Raw genomic sequence first — 27,095 nt, 5'->3', positions numbered from 1 at the left:
ATGAATTGATGGATGAATGAATGAGTGAGTGAATGGATGGATGAATGAATGAGTGAATGGATGAATGAATGAGTGAATGGATGAATGAATGAGTGAATGAATGGATGAATGAATGAGTGAATGGATGGATGAATGAATGAATGGATGAATGAATGAGTGAATGAATGAATGGATGAATGAATGGATGGATGAATGAATGGATGAATGAATTAGTGAATGAATGGATGAATGAGTGAGCGGATGGATGGATGAACCAATGAATGGATGGATGAATGAATGAATGAATGAACGGACGCACGAACGGACGGACGGATAGAGGAATGAATGAATGGAGGCCGGCCGAGGAGGGCGGCGTCACGTGACCCAGCCTCCCCCGTCACGTGCCGGGTCCCGGCCCCCGCCCCCGTCACGTGACGGTGGAGCCCGCCCAGCCCGGCCGCGCTGCGCTGCGCTCAAGATGGCGGCGCGCGGGCGGGCGCGGCGGCGCTGTTGAATGGGGAAAGCTTTATTGTTCCCCCCCGGGCGGACTGTCCGTGTGCTCCACGGCGCTGTCAATAAAGAACCACAGTTTGAATCGGCGCGGAGAAGGTAACCATGGAGACGGGGCGGGGGCGCGGGGCCCGGTCGGAGGGCCCCCCTCCCCCACGGCCGCTGGGAGCCTCTGTGTGTGTGTGCGCGTGTGTGTGTGCGTGCGCGCGCGCATCCCCCTCCCCCCCTCCGCCACGTGCCCCGCGGCCGAAGTGGGGGGGCGGGGGGGGGGGGTTTCGGTTGGGCGCGGGCCCCTTCCCCCCCCCCCCGTCCCGTCCGCCCCGTCCGCCCTCCCTTCCTCCCTCCCTCCCTCCGGCGGTCGGCGCATCTCCGTCTCCACCTCGGCGTCCCGGCCCCCCCAGGTTCTTCCTCCTCCTCTTCCTCGTCCTCCCCGGGCCTGGCCGCCCCGCCCCGCCCCGCAGGGACCGTCTCTAGCCGTTACCGAGTTGTTCATTCCAAGCGCTTAGTACGGTGCTCCGCTCAGAGTAAGCGCTCAGTAAATACTAGTGAATGAATGAACACATCCACACACAACTCCCTCCCCTCCCCCTTTGCCCATCCTTTCTTCCCCTCCCTTCCCCCCCTTGCTTCTTCTCCCCCTTCCCCTCTCTCTTCTCTCCCCTTCTCTCCCCTTCTCTCCGCTTCTCTCCTCTCTTCCCTTCTCTTCCCCTTCTCCTTCCTTCTCTCCCCCTTCCTTCTCTCCCCCTTCCTTCTCTCCCCCCTTCTCTTTTCTCCCCCCTTCTCTTTTCTCCCCCCTTCTCTTTTCTCCCCCCTTCTCATCTCTCCCCCCTTCTCTTTTCTCCCCCCTTCCCTTCTCTCCCCTCATCTCCTCTCTTCCCTTCTCTTCCCCTTCCCTTCACCTTCCTTCTTTCCCCCTTCCATTCTCTCTCCTTCCATTCTCTCCCTTCCTCTCCCCCTTCCTTCTCTCCCCCTTCTCTTCTCTCCTCCTTCTCTTCTCTCCCCCTTCTCTTCTCTCCCCCCTTCTCTTTTCTCCCCCCTTCCCTTCTCTCCCCTCATCTCCTCTCTTCCCTTCTCTTCCCCTTCCCTTCCCCTTCCTTCTTTCCTCCTTCCATTCTCTTCCCTCCTCTCCCCCTGCTCTTCTCTCCCCCTGCTCTTCTCTCCCCCTGCTCTTCTCTCCCCCTGCTCTTCTCTCCCCCTGCTCTTCTCTCCCCCTGCTCTTCTCTCCCCCCTTCCCTTCTCTCCCCCCTTCCCTTCTCTCCCCCCTTCCCTTCTCTCCCCCCTTCCCTTCTCTCCCCCCTTCCCTTCTCTCCCCTATCTCCCCTCTTCCCTTCTCTTCCCTTCCCCTTCCTTCTCTCCCCCTTCCATTCTCTCCCCTTCCATTCTCTCCCCTTCCTTCTCTCCCCCTTCCTTCTCTCCCCCTTCTCTTCCCCCTTCTCTTTTCTCCCCCCTTCCCTTCTCACCCCTTATCTCCTCTCTTCCCTTCTCTTCCCTTCCCCTTCCTTCTCTCCCCCCTTTTCTTCCCCCCACTTTCTCCTCCCCGTCTTCTCCCCCCCCCATCTTCTCTCCCCCCCACCTTCTCTCCCTCCCCACCTTCCTCCTCTCCCCCCGACTTTCTCCCCGTCTCCCCGCTTTCTCTCCCTCCCCCCTTGCCCTCTCCCCCTCTCTGCCTTCCCCGAGCCCCTCTGCCCCCCGGCCCCTCTCCCTTTGGCCCTCTCCCCAGCTTTGTTCTAGGGCCTCGCTTCCCCCTGCACCTTTTCTCCCGAGTACCCCGCGACTCTGATTCGGCTCTTAAGTTCTTCTCAAGGGGTGGCTTGGGTTTCGGTCGTGTACGTCCCGCTCCCGGTCTCCTGGGCGTCGGGACCGATAGCTCCTTGACGGTTCCCGAGCGCACCCTCCCGCCGCCACCCCGGCCCCGGTCTTGACGCGACCCAGCAGCCGAAGCCGAGTGGTTTCGGGGGGCGAGGCGGGGAGGGGAGCCGGCCGGGACGCGCCGGGTCGAGGCCTAGAGTTGGCGGCCGGGTGGCTGTCTCGTCTAGGTGATTTTCCCAAACCGAAGCCCCGAAACCGTTCTCTTCCTCTGCCCTCTGTCATCCAGCGGTAGCGAATCCTTGCCCGCGGACCCTCGGTGCAGATCGTTGGCCTGCAGGAAACCCGGCTTGTTCAACGTTAAGCTCCACGGCGACGAGACCCGAGTTGGAGTTTTCTCTCCGGTGGGTTTCGCCCCGGTCCCGTTTGGGACGTTCGGTCAGTTCCGTCAACCTCGCCGCACGCGGCGGAGCGTTAAAATCCGGACGGGTCGAAACTCTCCTCCCCCTGGTCCGGCGCAACACCGGGGGCGTGGCGAGGATATCTCCCTGCCCTCGCTTTTGTACGTTTTGATTTGAACCTCTGATTATAAAAGCTTTAGTTTTACACAATTAAAAAGATTTGCAGAGGACAAGGAGGGCAAGTGTTGAGGGCGTCAGACTCTGGGATGGAGGAGCTGGGCGTGGAGCAGGATTTGGAGGGAGGCTGAAGGGTGCGGGGGGGGGGGATGCGTGGCAGTGGGTCTCGCCCGTGGCCGGTGCCTCGGCTTCCCTGATCGTCAACCATCCAGAAGGCACTGGGAGCAGGCGTGGTGATTTTCGGCCTCCTCACGCCGTACAGAGACGTTGGCCTTACGAGCGTCGTTCCCTCGTGGAAAGAGCACGGGCCCGGGCGTCGGAGGACCTGGGTTCTAATCCCGGCTCCTCCTCCCGTCTGTTGCGTGACCTTGGGCAAGTCGACGGACTTTTTTCTGCGCCCGGTTCCCTCGTCTCTAAAATGGGGATTGAGGACCGCGAGCCCCACGCAGGACAGGACCGTGTCCAACCTGATTGTCTTGTATCTACCCCGGTGCCTAGGACACTGCCTAGAGAAGCAGCGTGGCTCAGTGAAAAGAGCCCGGGCTCGGGAGTCAGAGTCGTGGGTTCGAATCCAGGCTCTGCCACTTGTCAGCTGTGTGACTGTGGGCGAGTCGCTTCTCTACTCTGTGCCTCAGTTACCTCACTTGTAAAATGGGAATTAACTGTGAGCCTCACGTGGGACGACCTGATTACCCTGTATCTACCCCAGCGCTTAGAACAGTGTTCTGTGCATAGTAAGCGCTTAACAAATACCAACGTTATTATTATTACTGCCTGGCACATAGCGCTTAACAAATACCATTAACAACAACAACAACATTTCAGGGGAGTATCAGGAATGGCGGCCGGGCAGAGGGACCGGCTGGGTGGAGAAGGGGAGAAGCAGCGTGGCCTAGTGAATAGGGCACGGTTCTGGGTTCTAATCTCGGCTTCCCCATTCCTCTGCTGCGTGACCTTGGGGAAGTCACTTAACGGGACCCTGCCTCCGTTACCTCATCTATAAAGTGGGGATTAAGACTGTAGTAAGCCCTTAACAAATGCCATTAAAAAAGGAGGAGGGCATGGATATTTAGGGGGAGAGGAGGGCTTGTAGGGAGGGAGACTAGATATCTCGAAGCCTATCGTTGAGTTTTGATTTATACTGCTCATGGAATCAATCAACACTTACCGTGTGCAGAGCACTGTGCTAAATGCAGAGCACTGGGAGAGTACAGTGTAACAGAATTGGTAGACGTATTTCCTGCCCACGACGAATTTACAAATCTACAGGGAAATGGCCATTGCTGACTTCTGAGCGGGTTGATCTCTGTCGGCCGGGAGCACGTCCGTCAGCTCTGTTATGCTGGAAACTCCCAAGTGCTTAGTACGGTGCTCTGCCCTCAGTAAGCGCTCAATAAATACCACTGATGGGTTGAATAACGAGATGATCAGATCCTCACTCTAACATAGTTCTCCTTGCTGGCTAAAGAGGAGCTGGGAGATAATCATTGTGGTATGTGTTGTGTGCTATGTGCCAAGAAGTTAAGAGAAGTTAAGTGACTTGCCCACAGTCACACAGTTGACAAGTAGCAGAGCCGGGATTCGAACCCATGACCTCTGACTCCCCAGCCCGGGCTCTTTCCACTGAGCCACGCTGCTTCTCTAGCAGTCAATCAGTCGGCGTACGTAACGAGCGCTCACCACGTGCGGAGCACTGTACTAAGCTCTTGGGTTGGTACGGAACAACCGAGTTTAGACACCATCCCTAAGAAGCAGCATGGCGTAGTGGATAGAGCCTGGGAGTCAGAAGGTATTGGGTTCTTCTCCCCGCTCCGCCACGTGTCTGCCCTTGGACAAGTCACTTCTCTGTGCCGTAGTTCCCCCTTCTGGGAAATGGGGATTGAGACCGGGTGCCCCACGTGGGAAGGAGACAGTGTGCAACCTGTATTTGCTTATATCCACCCCAGCGCTTAGCGCATAGGAAACGCTTCACAAATACCATAATCATTATGGGGAGCTTCCAGTCTACGTGGGAAGACGGACAGTAAAAGAAACTGTACGGGTAGGGGAAAGAGTAGACTATAAGAACATGGACATAAGTGCCGTCGGGCCGGGGTGATTATCACAGCGCTCAGAGGGCACGGGGCCAATCGCATAGTCGGTACAGGGGGTGGGCGGATGGAGGGAATGGGGGCTTTCGGAGGAGATGTGATCTTGGGGGGATTTTGAAGGTGGGGAGACTGGCGGGCCGTCGGATGTGAAGCGGAAGGGAGCTCCAGGCCCGAGGGGAGACCAAAAGAGCACATCCGTCAAATGGGGAGGCGGGTCGGTAGAGAGCCTGCAAGCCGCTCAGAGACTAAAGTGGTAGGCACGACTCCGTTGTGCTTTTCCAAGTGTTTAGCGATAATAATGATGATGGTATTTGTTAAACGCTTACTTTGTGCCAAGCACTTTTCTAAGTGCCGGGGAACATACAAGGTGATCAGGTTGTCCCGCGTGGGGCTCCCAGTCTTCATCCCCATTTTACAGATGAGGGAACTGAAGCACAGAGAAGTGAAGTGACTTGACCAAAGTCACAGAGTGACAAGTGGCGGAGGTGGGATTGGAACCCGCGACCTCCGGCTCCCAAACCCGGGCTCTTTCCACTGAGCCACGCTGCTTCTCTACGGTACCGTGCTCTGCACGCAGCAAGTGCTCAATAAATACCACTGGTTGTTTGATTGAGGATTGTTTGCTTATCACAAAACGATGATGGAAAGGTAGTGAGAGAAACGGGATCATAGGATCGTCGGACGGGGAAAGGATGAGCGGCAAGACGGATTGAGCCAAGGTGGATCAGACCGTAAGCCCGTCAAACGGCAGGGACCGTCTCTATCTGTTGCCGACTTGTTCATTCCAAGCGCTTAGTACAGTGCTCTGCACATAGTAAGCGCTCAATAAATACTATTGAAGGAATGAATGGATCCATTCGACCGAGATTTGCTCTGACAGATACCGGAATTCCTGGGGTCTTTTTCTTTTCAAGTTGGGATTCTTCAAGTCAAACGGGATCGACCGTACATAAACGGAGGCGTAATAAATGTGTGAAGTGGACTGGCTAAGAAGGAGCGAGGTTCACGAGGACGCGTCTGGGATCTTGACAGTTCGGCCGACTCGCCGGTCGAGGTTCAGAGAGCGGGGTTTATTTCCCGGCTTCCCTGAGGTCTGATGAGGCCGAGGGGACCGTGTCCGGTCTACTTGGAAAGCCTACAACGTGTCGGATTTTCTCCAGGGCTTTTTCCAGTAGAAGGCTAAGGTCCCGGGGTGAAAGTCACTAGCGCTGAATTACACGGAGTCTGCTGTAAACCCAAACCAGAAATTTAAACGTTTGATGGCAGAGCGTATCCAGAAACCCTATCACAGTTGTCAGCGGAGGCTGTAATGATCCAACGCGGTAGATGGAGCAAATAGCCGGACACAAAATGACATGTTAAAACAATGTCAGAGCAAGCTCAGACCGTCTCTGCTATTTTAGACTTGGGAGGGACCCTTCCATTTACATATTGCAATTTTACTCGGTGATTTGGGCCTCCTGGGTTTCAAGCAGGAGAGAAGGTGGTAACCCTTACTTTGAAGGATAATGTAAAACTGTGTAGGAAGAGCCAGGGCATACCAATTTGTTTTTCAATCTATTTTATTTCAGTTCAAAGCATCTTTGCAGACGGACAGCCCGGGAAAACAAGCCACACTGTGGTTATATTCAGTCTTCCTCAATCTCAGAAGGCGGCCGAGTACTGCCAAAGCGTTGCTTGTTTTCCCGGGCTGTCCGTCTGCAGCGATGCTTTGAACTGAAATAAAATAGATTGAAAAACAAATTGGTATGCCCCGGTGTTTCTCACCGAGTATTTACATTCTCCTTGGGGAGCAGTGTCCGCCCCAGCCCCCTGGAGACAGACAGTGACCTCTCGGCCTCTCTCAACTTTTCAAGAGAGCGGGCGCTTTTCTTCGGGAGAGGAGATTGAGTCGGCGCGCGGGGTTTTCTGGATCTCCAGGACCCTGCGTTCCAAAGCCGTCATCCTGGTAACGAGGAGGAAGGAGCCCGGTAAACGCAGAGCGGAAAGTATTAAAATCGAGTAGAGGACGTGTGAATTTGGAGTTCAGATCATCTCTGGGAAAGTGATTCGCCGAAGGCACCAGTTAATGCACGGTTTCTCTTGTCATTCGTTCATTCAGTCGTATTTATTGAGCGCTTACTGTGTGCAGAGCACTGGGCTAAGTGCTTGAGAGAGTACAATTCAGCAACAAATAAGAGACAATTCCTCCCCACAACGGGCTCACAGTCTAGAAGGTGGGGAGGAGAGAATAGAACCTATGCCGGAAGAGTGAGAGGGAGCGAAATTTGGCCTTAATCTTTTTCTGACCCTAAACATTTAATTTCAGGAGCATCATAAAACACCTCTTTCTTTATACAAGTGATGTACTCTTAGGGAAGCAGCGTGGCTCAGTGGAAAGAGCCCGGGCTCGGGAGTCAGAGGTCATGGGTTCGAATCCCGGCTCTGCCGCTTGTCAGCTGTGTGACTTTGGGCGAGTCACTTAACTTCCCCGTGCCTCAGATACCTCATCTGTAAAAGGGGGATTAAAACTGTGAGCCCCACGTGGGACAACCTGATCACCTTGTATCCCCCAGCGCTTAGAACAGTGCTTTGCACATAGTAAGCGCTTAACAAATACCACCATTATTATTGATAGGATCAAGCAGCAGGAGGGCCTTGAGCAGGGTAATATCCTTGCCCCTTTGTGGGTTTTTTTCTCTTCAGCTCCTCCATGTCCCTGCGCTGTCTTGGCCAGTGAAGAGTTTGAAGCCCCCCACATCTCCAATAATTTCTCTCTCTAATACAATAGAGTTGCTAGGTCATAATAATAATCGCGGTATTTGTTAAATGCTTACTACGTGCCAGGCACCGTATTAAATGCTGGGTAAATACCAGGAAATCGGTCTGGACACAGTCCCTGTCCCACATAAGGCTCACAGTGTTAATCTTCATTTTACAGGAGAGGTAACTGAGGCACAGAGAAGTGAAGTGACTTACCCAAGGTCACAGAGCCGACAAATGGCAGATCTGGGATTAGAACACAAGTCCTTTTGCTTCCCGGGCCTGTGCTCTACCCACTAGGCCCACAAGGAGCTTACAGTCTTCAGGGGAATACAATGACGAGGGTTCGGGAAAGGCGCGCTACATGATGGAGAGTGTGAACAAGTGTGCAAGAGATCCTCTCAGACCCTCAATCAGGACCGTGGTCTCACCCGCAGAGCGCTGTATGTAAACCGAAGGGCAGTTCTTAAATCCGGACCGACAGTCCTAAAAATGAAATAGATAATGGATGTGATCATTTATTAGCAATGATAATTCATTTATTAGCAGTGAATTATGCATCATTACCCCGTAGGCTCCCAAACGCTTAGTCCAGTGCTCTGCACACAGTAAGCTGTAGGGAATCTCAAACGGCCTACGACCTAGGTACCTCCCCATCGCGGTAGGGCCAAATGCAATCCTGCAGAGAAGGAGAGCGGTCGGGGCCGGAGGGGTAGGTTTGGGAATCATTGGCATAGATGGTAGTCGAAGTGGTGAGCGTCAGTGAGTTCTCCAGGGGAGTGGGTGTAGATGGAGGACGGAAGGGGACCCAGAATTGAGCCTTGAGGGACCCCCCACAGTTAGAGGGTGGGAGGCAGAGGAGGAGCCTGCAAAGGAGACCGAGAAGGAACAGCCAGAGAGATCGGCGGAGAGCCGGGAGTGGACAGCGGCGTAAAAGCCAGTGCCCTCTGCAGTCCGTCAGGGATTTATATTTATTCCAAGGACATTATTTTTGTTGCCGTTGCTTCATTTAAGCTTGAACTGCGATTTTTCGACTCTCTTCTCCCCAGAAAGGACTCAAACGGGTTAATGGTGCTTGATGATCTGTAGGATCAAAAACCACTGTTTTAACCCGGAGTTATCAAGCTGTGCAATCACTGTTGATTACCTGGGGGAGTTCAGTTGTAACCGAACCTAGCAGGATTCTGCTCCCATTGAAAGGAGTCAAGACTTTGGAGGATTATGAATGTAGCTAGGGTTGTTTCTCACACAGCTACCCCTGAAAATAGGAGATTAGAGATATATTAGTCATCTGTAGGGAGATCAATATCAGGGTGGGATTTCCGAGCAGGGGTTTAGCCACTCTACCTCCCGTAAGGGACGCATTGAATTTTCCTGCCGTGGCCCGGTGCGGTGAATTTTATAGAAATGTGTCCACCACGATTCGGTTCTAGGAGCTCTCGAGATGGGCTTTAACCGGTGAGAAGTGGCAGCAAGGTGCCTCAGCCTCTCTGCCCTCAGAAAGTCCCGGCGGTCACTCGGAGGGGGTGGAGAGGAGGGATAGGAACCAACCCCGCCACTCTCCAACATGTTGTTCGTTCATTCATTTAATTGTATTTTTTGAGCACTTACTAGGTGCAGAGCACTGTACTAAGTGCTTGGAATGTTCAGTTCGGCACAGAGACGATCCCTGCCCAATAACAGGGCTCACAGTCTAAACGAGGGAGACAGACGGCAAACCAAAACGAGTAGTCTGGCGTAAATATCATCAAGATAAATAGAATCATAGATATATACACATAATAAACAAAATGGACTAATAATATATAGGTGCTAGGCACTGTACTATATTGCCTTTCCCTTCCCTCCTCCCTGTTCTCACCTGCCCCGAGACCACCGAGGGTCCAAAACATAGGTGTCAGTGTCAGGGAGGGGAACCCAAACTCTGTCCTGTGAGACCCCCAGGCTTCTCGAGGGTCAGTAGAACCATAACTTGTCCCTGATTTCTGCTTGAGGAGGACCCTTCTCGATTCTGCTTGAGGAGTCTGATCGGAGCCTCCAGCTCTGCCTTTCGGCAGGAGGGATGACTCCCAGGTCACATTTTTCCCGGAGGACCAGGTCCGACTGGATCAGCTTGTTTCCACCCTGGTGCCTAGAGCAGTGTTTGACACATAGTAGGAGCTTAACAAGTACCATATTTACCTAATCCCTTCCATCCTAACGAGGTGGATGTCTTCCTCCATTCATTCAATAGTATTTATTGAGCACTTACTATGTGCAGAGCACTGTACTAGGTACTTGGAATGTACAGTTCGGCAACAGAGAGAGACAATCCCTGCCCAGTGACGGGCTTACAGTCTAATCGGGGGAGACGGACCGACAAAAAGACAACATAATAATGTTGGTATTTGTTAAGCGCTTACTATGTGCAGAGCACTGTTCTAAGCGCTGGGGTAGACACAGGGGAATCAGGTTGTCCCACGTGGGGCTCACGGTCTTAATCCCCATTTTACAGATGAGGGAACTGAGGCACAGAGAAGTTAAGTGACTTGCCCACAGTCACACAGCTGACAAGTGGCAGAGCTGGGATTCGAACTCATGAGCCCTGACTCCGAAGCCCGTGCTCTTTCCACTGCGCCACGCATGATAAGTAGAATCAAGGGGATGTGCACCTCATTAACAAAATAAATAGGGTAATATATATATATATATATATAGAAATATATATATCATATATAGAAATGAGCACAGTGCTGAGGGGAGGGGAAGGGAGAGGGGGAGGAGCCGAGGGAAAGGGGGCTCAGCTGAGGGGAGGTGAAGGGGGGAAGGGGGAGGGAGCAGAGGGCAGAGAGGGAGCAGAGGGAAAAGGGGAAGCTCAGTGTGGGAAGGCCTCTTGGAGGAGGTGAGCTCTCAGTAGGGCTTTGAAGAGGGGAAGAGAGTTAGTTTGGTGGAGATGAGGAGGGAGGGCATTCCGGGACAGCGGCATCCCCCCATCATCTATACTGCACGGGTGGCTCCCCTGCACCTGCCCTCCTCCCACACTCATTTCCAGCGTGTGACTCGCTTGTCTCTGATGTTTTTGAGCTCTGTTTTTCTCCAGCGCCTATCACCGAGGAACCTAGAGAGTTTGACATGAAATGATTTTAGTGCACAAAAAGAAACAAAAAACAAACCCCAAGGTGGTGGATAGTAAGCGCTTAACAAATATCCCCTTCTGTAAAAATGGAGATTGGGGATTAGGTGACAGGTGCAGAGAAGTTATGTGACTTGCCCCAGCTCACACAGCAGACAAGCAGAGGAGCCAGGATAGGCTGTGAGCCCGTGGTAGGGGAGAGATTGTCTCTCTTTGTGGCTGAATTGTACAGCTTCTCTTGTACAGAGAAGCAGCGTGGCTCAGTGGGAAGAGCACGGGCTTTGGAGTCAGGGCTCATGAGTTCGAATCCCAGCTCTGCCACTTGTCGGCTGTGTGACTGTGGGCAAGTCACTGAACTTCTCTGTGCCTCAGTTCCCTCATCTGTAAAACGGGGATTAAGACTGTGAGCCCCACGTGGGACAACCTTATTCCCCTATGTCTACCCCAGCGCTTAGAACAGTGCTCGGCACATAGTAAACGCTTAACAAATACCAACATTATTATTACTTGCCAAGCGTTTAGTACAGTGCTCTGCACATAGTAAGTGCTCAATAAATACGATTGAATGAATGAATGAACCGAGATCCTTCTGCCTCCGAGGTCCATGCTCTATTCGCTAGGCTCTGCTGCTTCCACCTCAGTCTCTTTCATGGGCTCCTCCTCTGCCTCCCACCCCTAATCGTGATTGTCCCCCCTCCTGCCTTCAGGGCATCTCTACATGGATGTCCTCCCGTCACCTCAAACTTAATATGTCTAAAACAGAACTACCTTCCCACCCAAATCCCGTCCTCCCCCTGACTTTCCCATCGCTTAGACGGCACCACCGTCCTTCCTGTCTCGCGAAGCCCGTGACCTTGGTGTCATCCTTGACTCTCTCTTTTTCAACCCATCACTAAATCTTGTCAGATCGACCTTCACAGCACCACTAAAATCTGCCCCTTCCTCTACATCCGAACGGCTACCACGTTAACCCAACCACTTTGTCGGCCTCCTTGCTGACCGCCCAGCCTCCTGTCTCTCCCCCACTCCAGTCCGTATTTCACTCTGCTGCCCGGATCGTTTTTCTACAAAAACATTCAGGCCACATTTCTCCTCTCTTCAAGAATCTCCACTGGTTGCTCATCCACCATTGCCTCAAACAGAAACTCCTCGCAATCCGCTTTAAAGCGGTCAATCATCTTGACCCCTCCCACCTCTCCTCGCTACTCTCCTACTCCCACCCAGCCCGCACACTTCAGTCCTCTAATGCTAATCTTCTCACCGTACCTCGATCTCGTCTATCTCACCGCCGACCCCTGACCCACATTCTCCCTCTGGTCTGGAATGCCCTCCCTCCTCAAATCTGTCAATTACTCTCCCCCCTTCAAAGCCTTATCGAAGGCACATCTCCTCCAAGAGGCCTTCCCTGACTTATCCCTTCTTTCCCTTTCTCCCACTCCCTTCTGTGTCGCCCTGACTCGCTTCCTTTATTCGCCCCGCCCCCAAGCCCCATAGCCCTTAGGTACATGTTTGTAATTTATTTAGATTACTGTCCATCTCCCCCTCTAGAATGTTATCTCACTGTGGGCAGGGAAAGCGTGTTTATTGTTCACTGTTATGCTCTCCCAAGTCCTTCATACAGTTCTGTAAATACAGTAAGCGCTCAGTAAATACGATTGACTGACTTTTCTGACCTGCTCTATAAAACAGGACCCGGGGACCTCAAGGATTGTCTCAAAACCACACTTAGGCCCCTTCGTGCATATGCTCTGCTCTGCTGCCTCTCAGCTGCTTAATTCTGTGTTTTCCCCTCGTTAGGATGGAAGGGAAAACTTTCTAAGGTCAGGGCGTGAGGCTGTGGGGTAATCAGCCCCCGGAGCTCCGGCTTTGGACGGTGAGATGAGGAGGAGGATGAGGAAGAGGAGAGGGATGGAGAAGAGGGGGAGGAAGAAGAGGAAGAGTGTGACCCATCTCTCCCTGTTGCTTTTTGCACAGGCTGCAAGGAACCTCCTCCAAGAGGCCTTCCCAGACTGAGCTCCCCTTCTCCCTCTACTCCCTCTACCACCCCCCCTTCACCTCTCCGCAGCTTAACCCTCTTTTCCCCCCATCTCCCTCTGCTCCCCCCCCCCCTTCCCATCCCCTCAGCACTGTACTCGTCTGCTCAACTCTATATATTTTCATTGCCCTATTTATTTTGTTAATGAAATGTACATCGCCTTGATTCTATTTAGTTGCCATTGTTTTTACGAGATGTTCTTCCCCTCGACTCTATTGCGTCATTCTTGTCTGTCCGTCTCCCCCGATTAGACTGTAAGCCCATCAAACGGCAGGGACTGTCTCTTATCTGTTGCCGACTTGTTCATCCCAAGCGCTTAGTACAGTGCTCTGCACATAGTAAGCGCTCAATAAAGACTATTGAATGAATGAATGAATGAATGAATGAATGAACCTCGTAGGCTTGGTCTCAGAGAGGATTTGAGCTTATGGCAGGGGAAGGAGGTCTCTCTGACCTCCCTTCCTCCTCTCTCGCCCCGCTCCGGTCTATTCTTCACTCCGCTGCCCGGCTCATCTTCCTGCAGAAACGATCTGGGCATGTCACTCCCCTTCTTAAACAACTCCAGTGGTTGCCTATCGACCTCCGCTCCAAACAAAAACTCCTCACTCTAGGCTTCGAGGCTCTCCATCACCTGGCCCCTTCCTACCTCTCCTCCCTTCTCTCTTTCTACCGCCCAGCCCGCACGCTCCGCTCCTCCGCCGCCCACCTCCTCGCCGTCCCTCGGTCTCGCCTATCCCGCCGTCGACCCCTGGGTCACGTCCTCCCGCGGTCCCGGAACGCCCTCCCTCCTCACCTCCGCCAAACTGATTCTCTTTCCCTCTTCAAAACCCTACTTAAAAATCACCTCCTCCAAGAGGCGTTCCCAGACTGAGCTCCTCTTCCCCCTCTACTCCCTCTGCCATCCCCCCTTTACCTCTCCGCAGCTAAAGCCTCATTTTCCCCTTTTCCCTCTGCTCCTCCACCTCTCCCTTCCCATCCCCACAGCACTGTACTCGTCCGCTCGACTGTATATATTTTCGTTACCCTATTTATTTTGTTAATGAATTGTACATCGCCTCGATTCTATTTAGTCGCCATCGGTTTTTACGAGATGTTCTTCCCCTTGACGCTGTTTATTGCCATCGTTCTCGTCTGTCCGTCTCCCCCGATTAGACTGTAAGCCCGTCAAACGGCAGGGACTGTCTCTATCTGTTGCCGACTTGTTCATCCCAAGCGCTTAGTACAGTGCTCTGCACATAGTAAGCGCTCAATAAATACTATTGAATGAATGAATGAATGAATGAAGGAGGCTCTTCCTCCCCTTGGGGTTTGTTTTTTTTTCTTTTTGTGCACTAAAATCATTTCATGTCAGACTCTCTAGGTTCCTCAGTGATAGGTGCTGGAGAAATACAGAGCTCAAAATCATCAGAGACAAGAGAGCCACAAGCTGGAAATGAGAGCGGGAGGAGGGCAGGTGCAGGGGAGCCACCCGTGCAGTATAGATGATGGAGGGATATTGGAGGGCTTTTGTGTGTTATGGGGGCAAGTGGTGCCCCTGTGCCACGATTGGCAAGGCAGTGTCTAAACAGGGGAGAGGCCAAATGGAGGACAGAGAGAAAAGACCCTGGAGGAAGTTGGGGGTCTACAATCGCCGTCCTAAATTGCTACAATTCAACCACAGATTGCTTTAAACAGGGAGTCGAGGGCCTGAAGCAGGGGAAAAAAAAACAGTTTAGTAGCTGTTTCTTTTTGCCTTAGGATTCAGAGCAAGACGGGAAGGAAAACAGGGGGCCCCAAAATCCAGAACTGCTCCTACTTCTCTCCCTCTTTCCCTCATCACCCCCAGACCTATGATTCCCAACTCCACCCACTCCACAATCTTGCTTTTCCCTCTTATTCAAGTTAATACTTCCATTTTCTCATATTCTGGTACAGGCATTCTTGTGGAATCCCCCCCTCCCAATTCCATCCCACTGGCTAATTCCTTTCTCTTACAATTTCCAGGCCCTACCTGCCAACTTCTAATGATGATAATTATGACATTTATCGAGGTCTTGCGCTTTGCCAAGCACCGAGCTAAACACTGGTGTAGTTTCAAGATTTCAGCTATTTGTCGCTATACTTGTCTAAATTTTCTTTCTAGTTTTCTCAATTTTTGCTCTTTTCCCTCCATTTCAAGAAGGTAGCTTAAACCCTGCTGTGAGTGGCCAAGATGACTTGAATGGGAAAAGGTAACCAAATAAAGCAAGTTGCCAAGGTTCAGAGATAAACTAAGTTCTCATTTCAGAGGAAAACTGGAAGAACTGTTCAACGCTCGTACTTGAAAATGAAGCTGTCATTGCTCTGAATGATTTTCGGGTGGGCTACGGAGAGCCATCGGAATGAAGTGAAATTGGAATTACAATCCCCCAATTCATTCGAATCATTGTTTGAGCTAATGTGGGAGAAATTTTTCAGAGATTCAAGGTGTGCAAGCTCTAAATACAGTGCTTTGCACACAGCAAGCCTCTGCACACCGTAAGCGCTCAATAAATGCGATTGAATGAGTGAATATGGGATAGCGTCTTCTTGCTCCCAGGAATTTTATTCACATTTGCGCTTTTGAGACCGAATGTGCTCCCGGGCAGCGTTTTCCGAAGCTGAGCGTAAGCATGTTTTCAGGGAAGCGTGTGGGAAAGATGTGGGCAGCATAGTCCAGAAGCGGTGTTGCCTAATGGACGCCTGGGCGTCAAAGGACCTGGGACCTGGGTTCTAATCCCAGCTCCGTCATTTGCCTGCTGTGTGACATTGGGCAAGTCACTTCACTTTTCTGTGCCTCAGTTTCCTCCTGTAAAATGGGGATTCAATAGCTGTTCTCCCTACGTAGACTTTGATCCCCACGTGGGACCGGGAGTGTGTCCGACCCGATAACTACGTTAGCAGTTCAGTGCTTGGCACGCTGTGAACTCCTTCACAGGTACCGGAGTTGATTTTGTTACTGGAGGGAGGGTCTTCAGGGCCCTCCATACCCTCCATGGGGGTATTATTGCATCCTCTGGGGATGTGACAAGAATCCAGTTCATTGTGAGTCCTGCCTCTCGCCCATATCTGCTGTTTTAGAGAAAGCATTGAATAATAATGATGATGATGGTGTTTGTCAAGTGCTTACTTTGTGCCAAGCACTGTTCTAAGTACTGGGGCAGATACAAGGTAATCAGGTTATCCCACGTGGGGCTCACAGTCTTACTCCCTATTTTCCAGATGAGATAACTGAGGCACAGAGAAGTGAATTGACTTGCCCAGAGTCACACAGCTGGTAAATGACAGATCCGGGACTAGAACCCGTGACCTCTGACTCCCAAGCCGGTGGTCTTCCCGCTAAGCCACGCTGCTTGAACCTATCTGACCTAATTTGCTCTTCCCGAAGTCGTGTTCTTCTCTTGCAGTGCTTCAAGTTGGGTGTTTTCAGAGATCTGGGAATCCTTGTCCATGGATCTAAGTAGAGTTAGTTCCAACTCTACTGTCCAATTCACGTCCAAAGCCTTGCCCCCTCCCCACCATTTTAAGACGTTTTCCCTTTCTCCCACCCTCCATAAGGCCTGTAATATCAACCGGAGAGCTGATTCCGGTTGAACCCTTCTAGCTTGAGGGACTACCAGAGACACCGCCCGGCTTGGAGCCCAAACTCTTAACCTTTCATCTTCCTCCTTTCTCTCTAGTTGCTCCGGATCCTGCAGACGAGGAATTTTCAGGGAGCGAGTCGGAATTCCCGGCCACCCCGCTAGAGCAATGGAGCTTCCCAACTACAGCAGGCAGCTGCTGCAGCAGCTGTACACTCTCTGCAAAGAGCAGCACTTCTGTGACTGCACCATCTTGATCGGGACAATTCACTTCAGGGCCCATAAACTGGTGCTGGCCGCTGCTAGCCTGCTGTTCAAATCCCTGCTGGACGCCACAGACACCATCTCCATCGACGCTTCCGTGGTGGCCCCTGAAGAGTTCGCCCTCCTGCTCGAAATGATGTACACGGGCAAGCTGCCCGTGGGCAAGCACAACTTCTCCAAGGTCATCTCCGTGGCCGACAGCCTGCAGATGTTCGACGTGGCCGTCAGCTGCAAGGCCCTGCTCGCCAGCCTCGTGAGCTGCTCCGCTCAGGGTCAGGCCGGGAGGTACGCGTCCCCTCGAGCGGGCGAGCCCCCCGGAGGGGAAGCCGGGACCCCCGAGGAGGAAAACGGAGCTCACGAGGACCCGAAGGAGTCGCGCCTTTCAGAAGAGGCTTCCGCCCCTCCCGCGCCTGGGACGCGCGACGCCGAGTGGACCCTCGGGGCTGCGGTTGGAGAGGTGGCCGCGGACCCCTCGCCGGCCCGGGAGGAGGTCCCGGAGGAAGAGACCCAGAGAGTCGCCGACTCTCCGGGAGGGACTCCGGGCGCCTTGGAAGCGCACCCCTCTTCCCCGCCGGGCCCGGACGAGCCAGCGGACGCGTGCACGTCTTTAGAAAAGGAGGAGAGAGTTTCCCAGCCAGGTGGGTGGGTGAGAGCTGTCGTTAGGAGTTGCCTTTTGAAGTTGCTCTTCCCCAGCCAGTGTGGAGTGGGTGTGCTTAGTGGCATTTTTTTGGTTTTACTCAGAGGTTCTCCAGAGATCATTCTCGGCTCTGAAATCGGAGTGTTCTCTTTTAGCCAGTTGTAATTCTCTCCCTCCCCAAAGCGGCCTCTTTTTCTAACCTGAGCCCGATTCACAGGTTCTGTGTGATTTTCCCCATCTGATGAGTTTTTTTCCGAGAGGTGCAGGAGTGTACGGATGTATATAAAGGGCACGTGAGCTCACCGTGGGCAGGGATTGTCACTCTGTATTGTCGTATCGTACTTTCCCAAGTGCTTAGTACAGTGCTCTGCGCACAGTAAGTGCTTAATAAATACGACTGAATAAACGAATTAACTAATCCAGCCCCATGATGTAAATGCATTCTATTATCCGTCTGTTACTTGTAAATGCACGTTGTATAAAGACAGTGCTGGCCAGCTATTGGATTCTGCACCCGGGTCCCATCTGATGATGCTGTAGGTACCCCAGCACCCAGTAAGGTGTTTGGCCCAGAGGAAGCGCTTAACAAATCCCATCGTCAGCCAGCCGCGGCTTCCCCAGTCCTTTTGGCCGGCTCCCCTAGGGAGGCCGGGTTTTGGAAAGGCGCCACGTGTCCCCTGCTGCGGTGGGCCGGGCGGGGCTTCCCCACGGGTGCGCCGGAAAAACAGCAGCGAGTTCACGCACAGGACCTCAGCGCTTCAGCTTGTATTTATTTCACTGTCGTATTGCTCGAGTGCTTACTGAGTGCAGGGCAGTGTACTGAGCGCTTGGGAGAGTACAACACAACAGAGTTGTACCACAGCCCCTCCCTTGGGGAACTCGTTCACTCGCACGGCTACAACCTCTTTGCAGATGATTCCCAAATCTACTTTCGGTTCCTCTCCCGCTCTACAGCCTCGCATCTCCTCCCGTCTTCAAGACTTCCCTGCTCGGATATCCTGCCTTCGCCTCAATCTTAACGTGTCCAGAACGGAACTCCTTATCCTCCCACCCAAACCCTGTCCTTCCCCTGGCTTTCCCAACACCGTAGACGACGCCACCGTCCTTCCCGTCTCGGAAGCCCGTAACCTTGGCAATATCCTTGACTCCTCTCTCTCGTTCGGTCTGTCACTTAATCCTGTCAGTTCAACCTTCACAACATCGCGAAAATCCACCTTTTCCTCCTTCCAAACTGCTACTACGTTAATCCAAATACTAATCCTTTCCCACCTTGATTACTGTATCGGCCTCCTTGCGGACGGCCCAGCTTCCTGTCTCTCCCCACGCCGGTCCATACTTCGCTCAGCTGCCCGGATCGTTTTTCTGCAAAAACGGTCAGGCCACGTTTCCCCACTCCTCAAAAACCTCCACTGGTTTGCCTCCCACCTCTGCATTAAACAGAAACTCCTTTCTCTCGGCTTTAAAGCACTCAGTGACCCCGCCCCCTCCTACCTCACCTTGCTGCTCTCCCACTACAACCCAGCTTGCACACTTCGCTCTTCTAATGCTTGATTTCATATATATTTTTTTTGGTATTCAACCGCTTACTATGCCCAGGCACCGTACTAAGCGCCGGGTCGATATCTGCAGTCCGTGCCCAACGTGGGGCTCCCATTCTTAATCCCCATTTTACAGATAAGTTAACAGAGGCCCAGAGAAGTAACTTAAGTGACTTGCCCAAGGTCACACAGCATTCATTCATTCAATCGTATTTGCTGCTGTAGCCTAAACCAGGACTACTCTGGAACCACAGCCTGTTAGCCATCTTTCATTCATTCATTCAATAGTATTTATTGAGCGCTTACTATGTGTAGAGCACTGTACTAAGCGCTTGGAATGTACAAATCGGTAACAGAGACAAGTCCCTGCCCTTTGACGGGCTTACAGTCTAACTGGGGGAGACGGACAGACAAGAACAATAGCAGTAAATAGAATCAAGGGGATGAACATCTCATTAAAACAATAGCAGATAAATAGAATCAAGGTGATGTACATCTCTTTAACCAAATAAATAGGGTAATGAAGACATATACAGTTGAGCGGACGAGTACAGTGCTGAGTGGAGGGGAAGGGAGAGGGGGAGGAGCAGAGGGAAATGGGGGGAAAAGAGGGTTTAGTTTCTTGCCCTGTAGCAGTTGGCAAAGCGCGAGCACTTTTTTTTTTAAATATTCGGGTGCCGATACCCCAATCTTGGTATCTTTCATTTTCAGATTAGAGCAGATTGTACCCTGAACGCGCACTCAGTAGAGAGCTAGCTGGGGCACTCGGATACCTGATGAGTAAGAGGGAATGCGTGGGGAGGAATGCTCTGGATTTGGAGGCGGGTGTGCGTCATTTACTTCAAATTCGTTCATCACCGTGATAAGGGGGCAAAGGAGGAGACTTAGCGACTTCATCTTCCTCCTTTTCTAGTGGTTCAGAGATGAGTCTTGACACCTTCAGACCACTCTCATTTCAACAGATCTCTCCAGTTGAAGAATAACTGAATTTGTTTCTCACCCCCAGAGAATGAGAGCAAAGAGGGTAAAGTGGATTTCCTTCTTCAGCATGAAAGGCTCTTCTCAGAGGTCCTGGCTATCTCTCAGGATGTGTTGAAAAGACTAGATGAGTGTAGGACAATCGAAAATCCACAGAAGGAGGTAAGGTATCTTCTGCCAAAGATGTTTTTCCACCGTAGGGTCCTGGGTCATCGCAGCGTGAAGCACTGCAAGATGGAATGCTAAATAATCCAGTGATGAGGCTTAATTTTAAGAAAATATATGATGCTAGCTTTTATTCATTGCAAGGCAATCTTAGGAAAAATCTAAAAGGCCTTTTCCATTACAGTTTCCCATCAGGCATTATTTATTTGTTTTAATGGCATTTGTTAAGCACTTATTCATTCATTCATTCAATAGTATTTATTAAGCGCTTACTGTGTGCAGAGCACTGTACTAAGCGCTTGGAATGAACAAGTCGGCAACAGATAGAGACGGTCCCTGCCCTCTGACGGGTTTACAGTCTAATCGGGGGAGACGGACAGACGAGAACAATGGCAATAAATAGAATCAAGGGGAAGAACATCTCCTTAAAGCAATAGCAAATAAATAGAATCAAGGCGATGTACATCTCATTGACAAAATAAATAGAGTAATGAAGATATATACAGTTGAGCGGACGAGTACAGTGCTGAGGGGATGGGATGAGAGAGGGGGTGCCAGGCACTGTACTAAGCACTGAGTTAGATGCAGTCAGGTTAGACACAGTCTCTGTCCCACATGGGGCTCATAGTCTTAATTCCCATTTTGCAGATGAGGTAACTGAGGCCCAGGGAAGTTAACTTGCCCAAGGTCACACAGCAGACAAGTGACAAAACCAGGATTAGAATCCAGGCTCTTCTGACTCCCAGGGCCGGGCTCTATCCACTGGGCCATGCTGCTTCTCTATTACTGAGTGCAGAACACTATGCTAATCACTTGGGTGAGTACAGTTCAACAGAGTTCGTAGACACTCCCTGCCCACCGGGAACTTACAGACTAGATAGGGAGACAGATATTAAAATCTAGTCCCAACTTTGCCACTTTTCTGCTGTGCGGCCTTGTGCAAGTCACTTAACTTCTCTAGGCCTCAGTTACCTCATCTCTAAAATAATTATGGCATTCGTTAAGCGCTTACTATGTGCAAAGCACTGTTCTAAGCGCTGGGGAGGATACAAGGTGATCAGGTTGTCCCACGTGTGGCTCACAGTCTTCATCCCCATTTTACAGTTGAGGTAACTGAGGCACAGAGAAGTGAAGTGACTTACCCAAAGTCACACAGCTGGCAAGCGGCTGAATCGGGATTTGAACCCATGACCTCTGACTCCCAAGCCCGGGCTCTTTCCACCGAGCCACGCTGCTAAAATGGGGATTAAGACTTTGAGCCCTATAAGGGACAGGGACCGTGTCCAACCTGATTTGCTTCTATCCACCCCAGCGTCTAAAACAGTGCCTGGTACATAGTAAGCGCTTAACAAATACAATAATTATTATTGAAATACATTATAGATATGTGTGTAACAGCTGTGGAGCTGAGAGTGGGGTGAAAATCGTGTGCTTAAAGAGCAAAGATCTAAATGCTTAGGCGATGCAGAAGGGAAATGATGAGGGCCTAGTCGGGGAAGGCCTCATGGAGAAGATGTGATTTTTTAAGACTTTGAAGGTGAGGAGAGTGGTTGTCTGTATGATATGAAGGAAAGAGGGAGTTTCATGCCAGAGGGAGGGCGCAGGGCGAGGGGTCTGCGGCGAGATAGATGAGATCAAGGTACAGCGAATAGGTTGGTGTTAGATGAGCAAAGCAGACGGGCTGGGTTGTAGAAGGAAATCAAACACCCTATTACTTTTCAGCCTGTTCTCCCTCACCCGAGGACACTTGAAAGTAGCAAAATAAATGAAGTCGACATTCTTTTATATTTGCACAAAATCAAGTTTTACTTAGTGAATGTCTGTCCACGGGCTGGTCTACTCAGTCGGTCGTTGATGTACTGTTAGAAGGAGTGTAAACAGATCTTTGACTTGTCTATCCGGGGCTAGGGATTTTTATTTTTAAAGGAAAATTTGCATTAGAAAATCCTTTACTAAGTGTGCATGTTTATGGAACAGATTTAATTGGGCTACAAAACCTGGGTTGGTCGCGGTCTTCCACTGGCCTGCTGGGTGACTTGGAATAAGCCACTTAATTTCTCGGCCTCAGCGTCCCACGTCTTGGACTGAACTCCTTGTGGCCCAGGGACTGTGTCTATTCTGCTTATTTTGTAGATACCCAAACGCTTAGCGAGGTATTTTAGCACACTGTGAGGACTTAATAAATGTCGAAGATGATAACAGTGGGTTTTCACTGATCAGGCAGGACTACCATCAGCACACTTAGCCTAGTCTCAGGAATACTGTTTTCTCTCTTAGGAATAATAATTGTGGTATTTGTTAAACGCTTACTATGTGCCAGGCACTGTCCGAAGCACTGGGGTAGATACAAGCAAATTGGGGTGACACAGTCCCTGTCCCACATGGGGCTCATAGTCACAATCCCCATTTTACAGATGAGGTCACTGAAGCCCAGAGAATGGAAGTGACTTGCCCTAAGTCACACAGCAGACAGGTGATGGAGGTGCATCAATCTATATATGATTTAATGTAGAAACGGGCACTGTAAAGTATTAACATTTAAATTAAGTACTCACCCAGTCAATCAGCGGTAATCAGTCAATCAGTCGTATTAAGCGCTTTATTAAGTGCTTACTATCTGCAGGACACTGAACTAAGTTTTGGGAGAGTACAGTATAACGTACCTGGCGGTCCTGTTTCCTGCTCAAAACGAGCTCACAGTCTAGAGGGGGAGACAGACATTAATATAAATAAATCAAATATGGATGTGAATAAAGGGAGCAAATGAGAGTGATGCAGAAGAGAGTGGGAAAAGAGGAAATGAGGACTTACCGAAAGTCTCTTAGAGGCTCTGTGCCTTCAGTAAGGCTTTGAAGGGGGAGAGAGTAAATGTCTGTCGGATTTGAGGAGGGATAATGGTCTGCCGGATTTGAAGAGGGAGCGTGTTCCTCCCTCCTCCCGTGGGCGAGAAGTCGGGGGTGAGCTATATGAGATGGAGGTACAATGCGAAGCTTAGCATTAGAGGAGCAAAGTGTGCTGGCCGGGTTGTAGTAGGAGAGTAGTGAGGTGAGGTAGGAGGGGGCAAGTTGATCGAATGCTTTAAAGCTGACGTACAAGCATCGTTAACACAAATACATCCTCTCCCGCCTTGATTACTGCATCAGCCTCCTTGCTGACCTCCCAGCCTCCTGTCTCTCCCCACTCCAAACCATACTTCTCTCTGTTGCCCGGATCATTTTCCCACAAAAACGTTCAGAACGTATTTCCCCACTCCTCAAGGAACTCCACTGATTGCCCATCCATCTTCACGGCGATCAAAAACTCCTCACCATTGGCTTTAAAACACTCAATCACCTTGCCCCCTCCTACCTCACCTCACTATTCTCCTACTACAATCCATCCCGCACACTTCGCTCCTCTAATGCTAACCGTCTCACTGTACCTCGGTCTCATCTATCTTGTCACTGACCCCCCGCTCATCCCCATCCTCCCTCCGTCCTGGAACACCCTCTCTCCTCCAATCCGACAGTGACTCTCCCCTGCTTCAAAGCCTTGTTGGAGGTACATCTCCAAGAGGCCTTCCCTGACTTAAGCCCCCCTACCTCTTCTCCCACTTCCTTCTGCATCACCCTGACTTGCTCCCTTTATTCATACCCTCTCCCAGCCCCACAGCACCTGTGTACGTATCTGATTTATTAACATAATGTCTGTCTCCTCCCCTAGACTGTAAGCTTGTTATGGACAGGGAATGTGTCTCTTCATTATTGTATTCTCCCAAGTGTTTAGTCCAGTGCATGGTAAATGAGTGAATGGTAAGGAGTTTCTGTTTTGATGCGAAGTTGGGTGGGCAACCATTGGAGGTTCTTGAGAAATGGGAAAATATGGACTGGACATTTTTGTAGAAAAATGATTTAATGTAGAAACGGGCACTGTAAAGTATTAACATTTAAATTAAGTACTCATCCAGTCAATCAGCGGTAATCAGTCAATCAGTCGTATCGAGTGCTTTATTAAGTGCTTACTATGTGCAGGACACTGAACTAAGTTTTGGGAGGGTACAGTATAACGTACTTGGCGGTCCTATTTCCTGCCCAAAACAAGCTCACAGTCTAGAGGGGGAGACAGACGTTAATATAAATAAATAAAATATGGATGTGAATAAATATGGGGTTTTTGAGGAGTGGGGAAATATGGCCTGGACATTTTTGTAGAAAAATGATCCGGGCAGCAGTTTGAAGTATGGACTGGAATGGGAAGAGACAGGAGGCAGGGAAGTCAGCTGATACAGTAATCAATGTGAGGTAGGATAAATGATTGGATTAAGGTGGGAGCAGTTTGGGTGGAGAGGAAAGGATGAATTTTATTGAGCACTTACTGTATGCAGAGCACTATGCTAAGTGTTTGGGATAGTGCAATATAGTAGAGTTGGTAGGCAAGGTCTTGACCACAAGGAGCTTACAGTCTAGAGGGGGAGACATGAAAATAAATTACAGCTAGGGAGATTGCAGAGTATTAGAATAGGGGGAATTGGACCTGCTGCAGGACTACCAAGGGGCATACAGTCAGTCAAAAAGGGGTGTAAGGAAAGATGCAAAAATGAGAACATAAAAGATAAGGACAAAGATCAACACGATGGCTAGAGGAGCAGTTTGAGACTCCTCCCAGCTCAGAGTCCAGCATTCCAGAAGTCATCCTAGTAGCATCACACTGAAGGTGTATTTAACCAATCTTGAAAATAACTCTCCTAGAGCAAGTATTATTTATGTCAGGCAAGTAGTAAAGAATGCCCAATTCAGTGATGGGACTGACACGTGAACCTCCGGGTCAGGGAGAGCTGATGACATTTCAAGACTTTTCAAATCTGTTTTCAGACTGTCTACATTGTTGATGGCTCGTTGGTTTTTTTTTTATCATAAACTAGCTTCTTAATTATTTAAGTGAACGCTGGTGTTTTTTGCCTGGAGTAAAAATCGCTTTAGGGTATGATTGGCCTCTTTGTTGGATTATCGCAACATATTTAGTTTGCTTCCTAATAACGTTGGCTGTATGTGCTCAAATGCAAATATGTTATGGAGTGCTAAAGAATAGGTCTAATAGGTCATAGGTTATATTTTCTCCTCCCTGCCCTTCACGGGTGTTGTGGATAGAACAAGGTAATGTCTGGGTGATACTTGGAGCTCCTTGGAAGAAAAATGCTCAAGAATTCATTGTTGTTCATTATGGTGAAGCAAATGAAGATTTTAGTAATTTACAGTATATTTCAGACTTTCCGCAGGAGACAGTTCAAGCCCCTTGCAAAAGATGAATTGTCAAGTTAGGTGAGATATACATTTATTAATACAGTCCTTACTGAGTTGTTAATCCCTCCCTCCCTCTCTCTTTCTCTCTCTCTCTCTCTATCTGTTGTTCATCAGACCTTATTAGAGTGCTTTGGAGCTGAAGATGGACATTTAGTATTCAAGAAAATCCTCAATAAAGTGACAGATGAGGAGAGCCTGAATGTTCAGACTGTTTTGTCTTTGCTGGAGCTATTCCAAGATACTCATCCGGAAATAGGAGCAGCACTAAGGGAAAGAGAACCGGAAAACAGAGAAACCGGGAGCCCAAGAGGTAGAAAAACGGGCTAGTCAGTTCTGTTCACTGAAGACAGTTCCAAAGGCCAGCTATAATTTGGCTCTATAGGCCTGGTTATCTTCAAAGAATCGTGGCATTCAGGGATTGGAAGCGATCTGAGGAAAATAGCTAGGCCAATCTCTTACTACCCAGCAGATGCATGCTGAAGTCATCCGTGTCAGAAAGTTGAAGATTTCCAAGGAAAGAGGCTCTATAACCTCTTGGTAGCCTGTTCCTTTATGTTAGTCATCATTGCTTTAAATAAGTTTTTCCTTATGTCAGAACAAACTCTTCCTTGCTGTATTTCCTCTTGTATAGGCCTCTGAAAATGGAGAACAGTTGGACAGGATCCTCCTGACAATGATCCTTCATAAGCCTAGAGACCAAAGGTTGGCAATATTTTTGTGCAGAAAAGCCAAACAAAATGAAATCTTGGAGCATTTGGCCTGCCAAGAGCCAATCGTGCAATTTCAATGCCTTTTAATGTAGTGTATTTTTATTGTGAATCCATCAATCAATCATATTTACTGAGTGCTTACTGTGCGCAGGTCACTGAATCCAATCCTTTTCTGGCAGAGGTTTTAAATGCCGCATCCCCCAAATCCACACCTTGCCCACTGGACAGCAGATGGGGCAGATTAGCGCTTCCCCCTGAATGCCGCCCCCCAAGCCTCCCCAGGTGGGCGAAGGGTCAGGGTTTTTCAGTTTTAAGGGGGCCTCAATGCAGCCCACGATGCCATTACATCACACTGTAAATGATGTGATTGTGCCCTGCGGCTGTTGCTTTGGAAAAGCAGCATGGCCCAGTGGCTTACTCCAAATCAGGGGCCTGGGAGTCAGAAGGACCTGGGTTCTAATCCCCGGCTCCTCCACTTGTCTGCTGTGTGACCTTGGTCAAGTCACTTCACTTCTCGGTGCCTCAGTTCCCTCATCTGTAAAAATGGGGATTCATTCATTCAATTCAGTCGTAATGATTGAGGACTTTATTGTGTTCAAAGCTTTGTACCGAATGCCTGGGAGAGTACAATGCAAAAACAGACACATTCCCTGCCTATAACGGGTTCACGGTCTAGAGGGGGAGATTCTGTGAGCCCCTTCTGGGACATGGACTGTGTCCAACCCAATTAGTTTGTAGTAATTACGATACTTGTTAAGTGCTTGCTATGTGCCAAGGACTGTTCTAAGGGCTGGGGTAGATACAAGGTAAATAGGTTGGATACAGTCCCTGCCCCTCAGGGGGCTCACATTCTTAGTACAGATGAGGCCACTGAGGCATTGAGAAGCTAATTGACTAGTCCAAGGTCACACAGCAGACATGTGGAGGAGCTGGGATTAGAACCCAGGGCCTCTGACTCCCAGGCTCGTGCTCTTTCCACCAGGACGTCTACCCCGGCACTTAGAACAGCGCCTGGCACAAAGTAAGTGCTTAACAAATACCAAAAACAACAAAAAAAGGGTGGAGGGAGATGCGGAAGGCAGAGGTTTGGGCTG

The 27,095-nt window shown here is 50.3% G+C and overlaps 1 protein-coding gene across 6 annotated transcripts in view; it reads left to right on the top strand.

Moving 5' to 3' along the window:
- Nucleotides 1-456: 456 nt before the first annotated feature.
- The window catches only part of ZBTB40 (zinc finger and BTB domain containing 40), a 57,852-nt gene continuing 31,213 nt past the window's right edge, over nucleotides 457-27,095 (top strand). Inside the window, exons 1-5 of one of the 6 annotated variants that reach the window (XM_029066499.1) lie at nucleotides 516-588; nucleotides 2,585-2,699; nucleotides 16,530-17,332; nucleotides 19,876-20,009; nucleotides 25,406-25,601. In XM_029066499.1, coding sequence (XP_028922332.1) covers nucleotides 16,600-17,332; nucleotides 19,876-20,009; nucleotides 25,406-25,601 — 1,063 coding nt within the window. In that variant the 5' untranslated portion in view covers nucleotides 516-588; nucleotides 2,585-2,699; nucleotides 16,530-16,599. Of the gene's footprint in view, nucleotides 589-821; nucleotides 891-993; nucleotides 1,014-2,584; nucleotides 2,700-16,529; nucleotides 17,333-19,875; nucleotides 20,010-25,405; nucleotides 25,602-27,095 lie in introns of those variants that run through there. The other 5 variants (XM_029066500.2, XM_029066501.2, XM_029066497.2 and 2 more) reach the window with 5 other exon arrangements.

Source organism: Ornithorhynchus anatinus, chromosome 5, assembly GCF_004115215.2.
Source record: "Ornithorhynchus anatinus isolate Pmale09 chromosome 5, mOrnAna1.pri.v4, whole genome shotgun sequence".
NCBI lineage: Eukaryota > Metazoa > Chordata > Mammalia > Monotremata > Ornithorhynchidae > Ornithorhynchus > Ornithorhynchus anatinus.
Note: the sequence above shows the minus strand (reverse complement) of the source record. Positions and strands in the feature narration are given on the sequence as shown.